This window comes from Hemitrygon akajei, chromosome 1 (assembly GCF_048418815.1).
Source record: "Hemitrygon akajei chromosome 1, sHemAka1.3, whole genome shotgun sequence".
In the NCBI taxonomy this organism is placed as follows: domain Eukaryota; kingdom Metazoa; phylum Chordata; class Chondrichthyes; order Myliobatiformes; family Dasyatidae; genus Hemitrygon; species Hemitrygon akajei.
The window spans coordinates 68,001,219-68,013,592 of record NC_133124.1 but is presented as its reverse complement, the minus strand read 5'-3'; the positions used below and the strand labels follow the sequence as shown (position 1 = coordinate 68,013,592).

Below are 12,374 nucleotides of genomic sequence, written 5' to 3'. Positions count from 1 at the left end.
ATATTTAACTGGGGAAAGAATTTTAGGTAAGAACTTGGGTGTGTAAATTTGGAACAGATATTCTCAATGAAATGTAGAGGTTGTTGCATGGGGTTCCAGATAGGTTTGTCCCACTGAGACAGATTGAAGCAAAAATCAAACAGGAGAATTTTGAGAATTGAGAATTTTGAGAATTGTAAGATCGCCAGGAAGGAGCTTAAGGTATTTAGAACTGCTAGAAGGGGACATGCCTTGGCGAGTAGATAATGGAAAAGCCCAAGGTGTTCTACATGTATGTGAAGCACAGGAAGATGACTAGATTCAGGTAGAACTGCTCAAGGATAAAGGAGGAAACATGTTTCTGAGGGTGGAAGATGTAGGGGAGGTCCTTAATGAGTACTTTGCTTCATTGTTCATCAGGGAGAGTGACTTTGATGGAATCTGAGGTCTATTGTGCTGGAGCAGTTGAGGTTAAGAAAGTGGTAGTGCTGGATCTTCTATAACACATTGAGATAGATTAGTCCCCGAGGTGAGGCAGGATATACCCAGGTTACTACAAGAAATGAGGGAAGAGATTGCTGTGCCGTTGGCAATGATCTTTGCATCCTCACTGGTCATAGGAGTAGCACCAGAGAATCAGAGGATAGCAAATGTTGATCCATTGTTCAAGAAAGGCAACAGGAACAATCTTGGGGATTAGACCAGTGAGCCTTCTGTCAGTGGTGGGCAAACAAATGGAGAGCAGTTTGCAGATGACATGAAGGTTAGAGTTGCTGTGGATATGTGGAAAGTTGGCATAGGTTATAACAGGATATAAACAGATAAAGAGCTGGATGGAGAAGTAGCAGATGAAGTTCCATTTGGAAAAATGTGAAGTAAATACACTTAGGAAGATCAAACATGAACACAAAGTACAAGGTTAATGGCAGAATTATTAGCAGTGTGGAGGATTCCAGAGGGATCTTGGGGTAAAATTCCATAGATCCCTCAAAATTGCCCCTAAAGATAGGGTGGTTAAGATAGCATATAATGTGGCTAGGGGATTGAGTTCAAGAACCTCGAGGTAATGTTCCAGCTTTATAAAACTGATTAGACCAAACTTGGAGTATTGTGTTCGGTTCTAGTTCCCACATTATAGGAGGATGCGCAGGGGACATTTACCAGGATGCTGTCTGGATTAGAGAACATATTCCAAGAGGAAAGGTTGAGCTTATTTCTTTGGAGTGACACAGGATGAAAGGTGAGAGGTCTATTAGATTATGAGAGGCATAAATAGAGTGGAGAACCATCAAGTGGTTCAATACAAGATAACAGCTAGTAAATGTCAGTAGAGGAAAGTTTAGGGGAGATGTCACTGAGACTGGTGGGTGTCTGGAACACACTGCTTGGGTGGTGGTAGAGGCTGATACAATAGGAACATTTTAGATTGGCACATGGATTTAATAACAATGGCTGGTTATCGGCTGTTTAGGAGCAAAGGGTTAGATAGATAATGGAGTAGGTTAATGTATATTGGTTGGAACAACATCGGGAGCTGAAGGACCTGTTCCATGCTGTACTGTTCTAAGCTAATTAAGTGAATATTCAACCTATTCTATTGTAAGTCCTCTGTATTCTTCTGGCATTAGTTAAAAATTGATGTCATTAGTTTATTACCAGCATTCGGTAAATATTTAAACTAATGGAAAGTAGCAGCTAGCCATATGGAAATGTTCCTTAGGAACATTAAACCATAAGACATAGGGGCAGAATTAGGCCATTCAGCCCATCAAATCCACTCCGCAATTTCATCATGGCTGATCCTGGATCCCATTCAATCCTGTACACCTGCTCTCTGACCATATCCCTTGATGCCCCGACCAATCAGGAATCTATCAACTTTGGCTTTGAATATACCCATGGACTTGGCCTCCACCGCAGTTTGTGGCAGAGCATTCCACAGATTCACCACTCTTTTGGTAAAAAAAAAAGTTCACTAAAAAGAGTAGCCCCTCAACTTTGAGGCTGTGCCCTCTAGTTCTGGATAACCCCACCAGAAGAAACATCCACTCCACATCTACCTTATCTAGTCCATTCAACATTTGGTAGGTTACAATGAGATCCCAACACATTCTTCTAAATTCAGCTGAGTACAGACCCAAAGCTGCCCAACGCTTCTCATATGTTAACTCCTTCATTCCCAAATCATCCTCGTGAACCTTCTCTGGACTCTTCACTGATGTCTTTTCTGAAACAAGGGACCCAAAACTGTTGACAATACTCCAAGTGTGGCCTGACTAGTGTCCTATAAATCTTCAGCACAATCTCCTTGTTTTTATATTCTGTTCTCCTTGAGATAAATGCTAACATTGCATTTGCCCCCTTAACCATAGACTCAACCTGTGAATTAACTTTTGGGAGTCTTGCACGAGGCTAAGTCCCTTTGCACCTCTGAGTTTTGAATTTTCTTCCCACTTAGATAATATTCAAACACTATTGTTCCTTTTACCAAAATGTATCAGCATACATTTCCCAGTACTGTACTTCATCTGCCACTTTTTTGTCCATTCTTCCAATTTGTTTAAGTCCTGCTGCAATCGAATTACTTCCTCAGCACCACCTACCCCTCCACCTCTTTGTATCATCCGCAAGTTTTGCCACAAAGCCATCAATTCCACTATCTAAATCATTGACAAACAATGTGAAAAGTAACGGTCCCAATGCTGACCCGAGAAACCCACTAGTCATTGGCAGCCAACCAGAAAAGGCCCCCTTTATTTCCACTCACTGCCTCCTGTCTGTTAGCCTTTCCTCTTTCCATGCCAGTATATTTCTTGTAACAACATAGGATTTTATATTATTAAGCAGGCTCATGTGTGGCACCTTATCAAATGCCTTCTGAAAATCTAAGTAAATGACATCCATTGCCTCTCCTTTGTCCACTCTGCTTGTTACTTCCTTGAAGAATTCTAAGAGATTTGTCAGGCAAGATTCCCAAATCCATACTGACCTCGTTAGTCTCCAAGTAACCCAAAACCTTATGTTAATAATAGACTCCAACACTTTCCCAACCACTGAGGTTAGGCTACCTGCTCTATAATTTCCTCTCTTTTGTTTTCCTCCCTTCTTAAAGAGTGGAGTGACATTTGCAATTTTCCAGTCCTCTTAGGAACGTGCCAGAATCAAGTGATTCTTGAAAGATCACAACCAATGCATCTGTTATCTTTTCAGCAATCCCTTTCAGGACCCTGGGATGTAGTCCATCAAGTCTAAGTGACTTACCCACCTTAAGACCTTTAAGTTTGCCTAGCACTTTTTCGTTTCTAATAGCAATGGCACTCTCTCCTGCTCCCTGACACTCACAGACCTCTGACATACAGCTAGTGTCTTTCACAGTAAAGACTGAAGGAAAATACTTATTACCGGTAAGTTCATCTGCCATTTCTTTGTTCCCCATTATTACCTCACCAGCATGATTTTCCATGTTCAAATTCAAATTAGTCCCAAGAATATATATAAAGTCATGTATTTCAAAATTCATTTATGAATTTGTATCACCTGGTTCTATCCAAATTCTATATTGCTATTAGGTGATTGCATTGCCATATAACTACCTAATGTCGGAAGAGAAATATTTGAGTTGTAAATTTGTTTTGCAAAAGGAATCAGTTTAACAACTTGAAAACATTTACTTCTTTAAGTGGGAAGGACCATTAATGTTTACAGTACAAAATATGTTGTTTCAATTTCCATTCCCACTTTTACTTTTTTACTTTACACTATCCTTACAAACCAACTGAATCTGAGCTACTTGAATCACCTGTGGTGATTCATGATTCAAGGGTGAAATGATTCTAGTGTGATGCTGAGCTCTGTGAAAAGATACCGATCCTGGTAGATCAATGGAAGACAGTTTGGAATAATGAGAGCGAGTACTGTGCAAGAGTGGAACCATTCAAAAGCTCATTATACGTGAGTTTCAGTTTGGATTAGTGAGAGCGGGAACCATTGGAAAGCGCAAAGATCAGTCACTGTGCGAGTGGGCCAGTGGAGTCTAAAATCTGCAGTTTTGGCATGAGAGGCTTCAGCAAGGAGGCACTGATGAGTATCAGGTAAGAACAGATAAGGGTTTTTTTTTTATATAGTAGTTAACTAAAAAGATACTAAATTACAGCAAAATAAATAACATAAATTATTTGAAGAAATAACAAGCAGAATAGAGAAAGGAGAATTGGTGGATGTTGTGTACATTGATCTTCAGAAGGCCTTTGACAAAGTACCACACATATGGGTGCTTAACAAGTTAAAAACCCATGGAAATACAGGAAAGACTCTAGTATGGATAAAGCAGTGGCTGATTGACAGGAGGTAAAGAGTGGGAATAAAGGGAGCCTTTTCTGGTTGGCTGCCAGTGACTTGTGGTGTTTGGGACTATGTTGGGACTGTTTTTTATGTTATATATCAATGACTTGGATGGCTTTGAGGCAAAGTTTGCGAATGTTACGAAGATAGGTGGAGGGACAGGTAGTTTTGAGAAAGTAGAGAGGCTACAGAAGGACTCAGACAGATTAGGAGAATGGGCAAAGAACTGGCAGGTGGAATACAATGTCAGGAAGAGTAAGGTCATGCACTTTGGTAGAAGAAATAAAAGGGTAGTCTATTTACTAAATGGAGTGAAAATTCAAAAATCAGAGGTACAAAGGGACTTAGGAGTCCTTGTGCAGGATTCCTTAAAGGTTCGTTTTCAGGTTGAGTCCGTGATGAGGAAAGCAAATGCATTGTTAGCATTATTTTATGAGGACTAGAATATAAACCCATAGATGCAATGTTGAGGCTTTAATAAAGCACTACTGAAGCCTCACTTGGAGTATTATGAGCAGTTTTGGGCCCCTTATCTAAGAAAGCATGTGCTGACATTGCAGGGGGTTGAAAGGAGGTTCACAAAATTGATTTCGGGATTGAAAGGCTTATACGAGGAGTGTTTGATGGCTCTGGGCCAGTAATTATTGGAATTCATTCGAATGATGGGTGGCCTCATTGAAACCTATTGAAAGTTGAAAGGCCTTGATAGAGTGGACGTAGAATGTTTCCTATGGTGGGGGGAATCTTAAGACCAGAGGGCACAGCCTCAGAATAGAGAGACTTCCTTTGAGGAGGAATTTCTTTAGTCAGAAAGTGGTTAATCTATGGAATTCATTGCCACAGGCAGCTCTGGAGGCCAAGTCATTGGGTATATTTAAGGCAGACGTTGATAGGTTCTTGATTAGTTAGGGCATAAAGGGATATGGCTAGAAGGTAGCAGATTGGGGCTGAGAGGGAAAATGGGATCAGCCATGATAAAATGGTGGAGCAAACTTGATGGGCCAAATAACCTAATTTTGCTACTGTATTTTATGGTCTAAAACAGGGATGCAGGATAAGATGTTGTGTTGCATGATGTGGGAGTTAGTGGACTCCATTGGGGTCTCTGGTGAGCTCATTTGTAGCAAATGGTTGCTTGAGGAAGTCAGGCTCAAAGTTAATGACCTATGCTTCAAATACCGTAATGCATTAGGGAGGGGAGTAGTTACCACTACACTGTTTCAGGAGGCAGTAATACCCATTAAATTTACTACATCAAATTCTAGTCTGTGGCCAGGGACAATATGGTGTGACAGTGAGTGAGGCAATAATTTGGAATAATATAGTCAGGGAAATGGACACAATTCTCTGCTACAAGGAGAGTCTTGATGGCTGTGTTGTCTGCCAGGTGCCTAGATTTGGGACATCTCATCTGACCTGCAGAGAAATTTGAAATGGGAGGGGAAAGCTGCAGTTGTGGTTCATGTGGGTATCAATGACATAGGAAGAGCAAGGAAAGAGGTTCTGTTGAGGGAATTTGAGCAGCTATGGACTAAATTAAAACACAAAACCAAAAGGAAATAATCTCTTAATTATTACCTGAGCCATATGCAGAACGGCACAAGGTTAATAAGATTAAAGAGCTAAATGCATGGCTCAAAGGTGGTGTGGGAGAATGCATATGAATTTGTGGGACATTGACACCAGTACAGGGAATGAGGGAGCTGTTCCAATGGGAGGTCCACCTGAACCATGCTGGGACTAGGGTCTTGGCAAATCGCACAACTAGGGCTGTGCATAGGGCTTTAAACTAAATAATAATGGGTGGGGGGTGGAGAGAGAGAAGAAACTAGTTCAACAGTTTTGAAAAGTATGGATAAAGTAAAAGGGAAGGAGAAAGCAGGAAAGATTATGCAAGTCTCCAGAATAAAGAGACAAAACTGAAAAGGGAGTTGAAGGTGTTATATCTGAATACACACATTATATGTAATAAGGTAGATGCTCTTATAGTGAGTGGATTTAGAAATAGTGGATTATCATAGAGTCCTGGTTGAAAGATTATACCTGGGAGCTTAACATCCAAGGATACACATGGTATTGAAAAGACAGGTTTTGTTGGTAAAAAAAAATGAAATCAATTTTTCTTACAAACAACTGACATAGGATCAGAAGATGTAGAATATTTGTGGGTAGTTAAGAAACTTCAAAGGTATAAAGACCCTGATGGGTGCTATATACAGGCCAGGATGTGGGGTACAAATTGCAACAGGGAATTGAAAAAAGCATATAAAAAGGGCAATGTTACAACAGTCATGAGATTTTCAATATGCAAGTAGATTGGGAAAGTTGGGTGGGAGCTAGATTCCAAGAGAAGGGATTTGTAAAATACCGATGAGATAGCATTTTAGAACAGCTTGTGGTCAGGCCCACATAGGAAAAGATATTTCTAGATTGGGTGTTGCCAAATGAATTAGATATGTCTATTGAGCTCAAGGTAAAGGAACCATTGATCATAATCAGTGATCATAATATGATAGAATTTACCCTGCAGTTTGTGAGGAAGAAGCTAAAGTTGGATGTATCAGTATTACAGTGGAGGAAAGGGAACCTAAGAGGTATGAGAGAGGAGCTGGCCAAAGTGATTGGATAGGGAAAACTAGCAGGAATAGCTAGGGTTTCCAGGACTAATTTGGAATATGCAGGATCAGTTTATCTCAAAGAAAAAGAAGCATTCTAAAGGGAGGATGATGCTATCATGACTGGCAAGGGAAGTGAGAGCATAAAAGCTAAAGAGATGGTATACAATATAGCAAAAATTAGTGAGAAGCTTTTAAAAGCCAACAGAAGGCAACTAAAAAAAGATTAAGCATGAAGGTAAGCTAGCCATCAATATAAAAGAAGATATCATAAGTCTTTTCAGAGAACAACTACTTAAGTTTGAATGTGGAGAAGATCAAGGAAATGATTGTGGACTTTAGCAAGGCGCAGATGAACCATCCCCCTCTGTGCGTACATGGCTCCTCTGAAGCGAGAGTTAAGTGCACCAAGTTCCTGGGAGTTCACATCGTGGATGATCTCACCTGCTCTCTCAGTATCACCTCCCTGAATAAGGTGGCACTGCAGTACCTCCACTTCCTGAGGAGACTGAGGCAAGCGAGCCCTCCCCCCAACCTTAACTGTATCTTACAGAAACACCACTGAGAGTGTCCTGACAACCTGCATCCCCATCTGGGATAGGAACAGCAGTGCATCGGATAAAGGGCAGTGAGAATGGCCAAGAGGATCATAGGGGTTTTCCTACCATCCATCGGGGACATTTATCAAGAGCACTGCACATACAGGGCCCTAAGTATCTCAAAGAGCAAGAAGCATTCTAAAGGGAGGATGATGCTATCATGACTGGCAAGGGAAGTGAGAGCATAAAAGCTAAAGATCTCACCCATTCATCCAGCATCCTCTTTGATATTCTACCATCAGCCAGGAGACTTCAATACATAAAGACAAGAAAGGTCAAGATGGGAAACACCTCTTCCTTCAGACTATTCGGCTTCTAAACTCCCTGCCACATCACATCTGAAGTGTCAGCAGTTAATTTGTGCTGTAACCTACAATATTTAATTAATGCACTTTACTTTGTTTATCTATGCATAATTCATTTGCAGATACAATTCTTACTTTCCTAAGTTATTGTGTATTACTGTGCTTTACACCCTGGTCCAGAGAAACGCTGTCTTATTTGACAGTGTACATGTATACAGCTAAATGACAATAAGCTTGACTTGACTTGAGATACATAAAGACTAAAACAGTCAAGAGTGGACATCAGACCACTGGAAAATGCTGCTGGAGAGGTAGTAATGGGGGGGGGGGGGTAAAGGAAATGATGGTCAAACTAAATAAGTATTTTACATCAGTCTTTACTATGGAAGACACCAGCAGAATGTCAGTAATTAAAGAGAATCGGGGGAAGTGAGTGTAGTTGCAAAAAAATGGTGTTTGGGAAGTTAAAAGGACTGAAAGTAGATAAGTCATTTGGAACAGATGAACTACACCCTAGTGTTCTCAAATAAATATCTGAAGAGATTGTGGAGGCATTGGTAGTGATCTTCCAAAAATCAATAAATTCAGGAATGATCCTGGAGGACAGGAAAATTGCAAATGTCACTCTACTTTTTAAGAAGGGAACGAAGCAAAAGAAGGGAAATTATAGGCCAGTTAGCTTGACTTCAGTGGTTGGGAAAATATTACGAGTCTATTATTAAAGATGAGGTTTTGAGTATTTGGAGACACATGATGAACTAGGCTGAGGTCAACATGGTTTCCTTTGAGGGAAATCTTCCCTGACACATCTGTTGGAATTCTTTGAGGGAATAACAGGCAGGGTAGACAAAGGAGAGTCAATGGATGTTGTTTACCTGCATTTTCAAAAAGCCTTTGACAAAGTACCACACATGAGGCTGCTAAACACGAACCTATGGTATCACAGGAAAGAATCTAGAATGGACAGAAAATTGGCTGACTGGCAGAAGACAAAGAGTGGGAATAAAGGAGACCTATTCTGGTTGGCTGCCAGTGACTAGTGGTGTTCTGCAAAGGTCTGTGCTGGGACTGCTACTTTTCATATTATTTGTTAATGATCTGGGTGATGGAATTGAAGGCTTTGTGGCCAAGTTTGCAGGTCATACAAAGATATTTGATGCAGCAGGTAGTGTTGTGGAAGCAGGAAATCTGCAGAAGGACTTTGATAGATTAGGAGTGAAGAATTGGCAGATGGAATATAGTGTAGGGAAGTGTATGGTCATGCACTTTGGTAGAAGGAATAAAGGCGTAGGCTATTTTCTAAACAGCAAGTGAATTCAGAAATTGGAAGTGCAAAAAGACTTGGGAGTCCTTGTGCAGGATTCCCTAAAGGTTAACTTGCAGATTGAGTCAGTAGTGAGGAAGGCAAATGAAATGTTAGCATTCATTTTGAGAAAATAAAAGGATATAATGCCAAGGTTTTATTTGGCATTGGTCAGACTACATGTAGAGTGTTGTAAGGAGTTTGGGACCTTTATCTAAGAAAGGATTTACTGGCATTAGAGAGGGTCCAGAGGATGTTCATGAGAATGGTCCCTGGAATGAAAGGGTTAAATGTATGAGGAGCATTTGATTGCTCCAGGTCTACACTCTTGAGTTTAGAAGAATGGGAGGGAGAAATCTCATTGAAACCTACCAAATATTGAAAAGCCTAGATAAAGTGGACATGCAGAGGATATTTCCAATTGCAGGAGAGTCTAGGACCAGAGAGCACAGCCTCAGAATAGAAGGCCATTTGGCTGTGGAGGCTAAGTCATTGGGTATATTTAAAACAAAGGTTGATAGGCTTTTGGTTAATAAGGATATTAAAAGGTTATGGGGCAGGAGAATGGGATTGAATGATTGAATGGCAGAAATGGGCCAAATGGCCTAATTCTACTCTTAGGCCTATTTTCCGAAAAAGAAAAGTCCACATCTGCAGGTTGCTCTGGTCATTACATATGATCTTCAGTATGACCTGGAATGATATCTTGGACATGCAAGTAAAAGTATAATGTTATAGTTCACTGTGCTGTTTATTTCTTCTTTGCTTCATAAAGTAAATTTCTTCTTCAAATAAAGATTTCTGGTTGGATTTGCTGCTATCTACATAATATTGTTCAGAAATTTTCAAGTGTTTATAATTACTCAGCCTTACAAATAAAATTCCCAGGAACTGCAGTTGAAATTCAATTACGAACCTGTGTCTGTTTCATTGTCAAGGATTCAAATGCCTTAATAACTGTTTTTAAATACATCAATATTAAATATCAAAGAGTTCCTGTGGATTGCTGCTCATTCCCTTTACATCTGAAACCACAATACATTTTCTTAGCTCAATAGTTTTTGTGCACTGTGTTAATAATGGGTTCTTGTTAACAAAAGAAAGTCCAATAATGAGTACAAGAAATTTTGACTGGCTACAGCTGTGATGTCACTGCAAAATCAAAAGCAGCAGCATAAACCCTTTAAGGAGCATAAAGATTGCTACAAGATTCCTACTACAAGCCTTAGCTGCAACCAAGATCTTCAAAAGATCGCACTAGTTGCATGAAGGTAGAAAAGGCAAGTACCATGTCCTGTTGTACTGCTAGGGAGTCCCCACAGTTAAAATATAAAATATAAACTTGCACTGATATTGTGCCTTTATAACACACATTTAAAATCTCTTCACAAAATGATTAACCAATGTAATTTGATTTTGATCCTTAATTAGAAAATATTATCTTTACTTTTCTCTTGGGATTCCCATCTCTAAGTGGTACATTGAAAGTAGTTGCAGGCACCCTTTTGATCTGCTGCAATCCTTGTGGTCAGGATACTCCAGAAGGCTAGTAGATACTGATTATGTGATGCCAAGAAAATAATGGCTGAAGCACCACTTGTATGTTTTTACCCCTATCACACACCAATCTATTTTATCAAACAGATAACTGGATGCGTCTGAGGTATGATCCTGTGATTATGTCAGATTATTTTCTTTCCTTGAATATACCAAAGAATCATATTAATTTTTATGACAATTTTAAGATTTTATGGTTATTATCACCAGCTATTTTGAATGTGGATTATATGAAGTAACTTTTAAATTCACCAGCTAATCTGTGAAAGCAAAACTCAGATTTTAAGATATTTAGTCCAGAATTTTCAATTACTAGTCTGTTAATTTGACTAGAATGCAGCCATTGCTAACACTGATGTACATGACAAAAAAAAATCTGAGGAAGGTCCAAAAAGAGAGATCAAAGGGCAGAGAGATTCAAGAAGAAAGTTTCAGTGTTTTGGGGGCATAAATAGGGAAGGTGTGAAACCAATAGCATGGTTATTAAAATCTATACTAGAGTACAATAATCTGAACGTTGTATAGTTGAAGTGCGTATGTCAAAAATGTGAGAAGGAAATCCATGGAGGTACTACTAGCAAGATGAAAATTCTGCTGGAAGTGTTGCTCACCTGAGAGCTTTATAGGGATGCTGGATATGTGGAATCTAATGCAAGTCAGGAAATCAGCAGCAGTGTTTTGACTGAGATGAAAGATTGATCAGAAACATACTGGCATGCTAAAACTGGTATTTTCAGTTCATTCTTCCCCACCTTCATCTCTAAACTTGCACTAACTAGCTTTAGAACTCACTTCGCTCTTGCTCTTTTCATAGACATTAACTTACGTTCTCTCCTACCCTTACCCTGACTTTTAAAACTGGGTTATTTTTAAATTATTCCCAATTTTCATGACAGTTGATATTCTGGCTGGATACTTTGCAGCCTTAATGTAACTTGCTTGTTCTGTATCAAAATAGCTTATCCTCGAACAACTCTGACCTTGTCCTGTCAGATTCAGCCCTCCCTCATCCTCTTACAATTTAAAAAATATACACTTTTTCCTCTTTTATAAAATTCTGAAGAAAGATCTGTAAATGAAATGTTAACTTTGTCCCTTTCCACTGATGCTGTATAATATCAGCATTTTCCCTTTTACAGAATCACCCACCCACAAAAACACACAGACTGGGATGCTGAACAATGGCTATATGTGCCTGGACTGACAAGTCAAAATTTGAAATTTTTGGCTCAAACAGGATGCAGTTTGTCCATAGAAGAGCTACAGAGCGCTACATGGTTGCTTTTCTGCAGGTTTGGGGATGCATTTCTGTAAATGGATTTGGTGATATGGTCAGAACTTATGGAATCCTCAATGCTGAGAAGTACAAGCAGATTTTCATCTATCACATAGTACTATCTGATTGGTCCCAACCTCATTCTGCAGTAGGACAATGACCCTAAACACATGGCCAAACTCAGAACTACATTCAAGAAGATGGTATGGCCTCCAGAGTCCCGATCTTCACACCACTGAAGCTGTCTGGGATTACCTGGAGAGACAAAAGCAAGTGAGACGGCCAAAGTCTGCAGAACCATGTCAAATTCTCAAAGATGCTTAAAACCTACCAGCTGATTTTCTAATAAAACTGCACGATGCTGTACCTAAGAAAATTGATGCAGTTTAAAGGCAAAGG

General features: G+C 39.7%; 2 protein-coding genes across 2 annotated transcripts in view; one reads left to right on the top strand and one right to left on the bottom strand.

Annotated features, from left to right (window-relative positions):
- The window catches only part of LOC140727429 (RNA-binding protein 12-like), a 219,466-nt gene that overhangs the window by 51,411 nt on the left and 155,681 nt on the right, over nt 1-12,374 (top strand). The window lies entirely within an intron of this gene.
- Nucleotides 1-12,374, bottom strand: part of cibar1 (CBY1 interacting BAR domain containing 1) — a 55,563-nt gene that overhangs the window by 17,683 nt on the left and 25,506 nt on the right. The window contains exon 5 of the mRNA XM_073044777.1: nt 10,059-10,064. Within this exon, the coding sequence (XP_072900878.1) occupies nt 10,059-10,064 (6 nt within the window). The remainder of the gene's footprint in view (nt 1-10,058; nt 10,065-12,374) is intronic.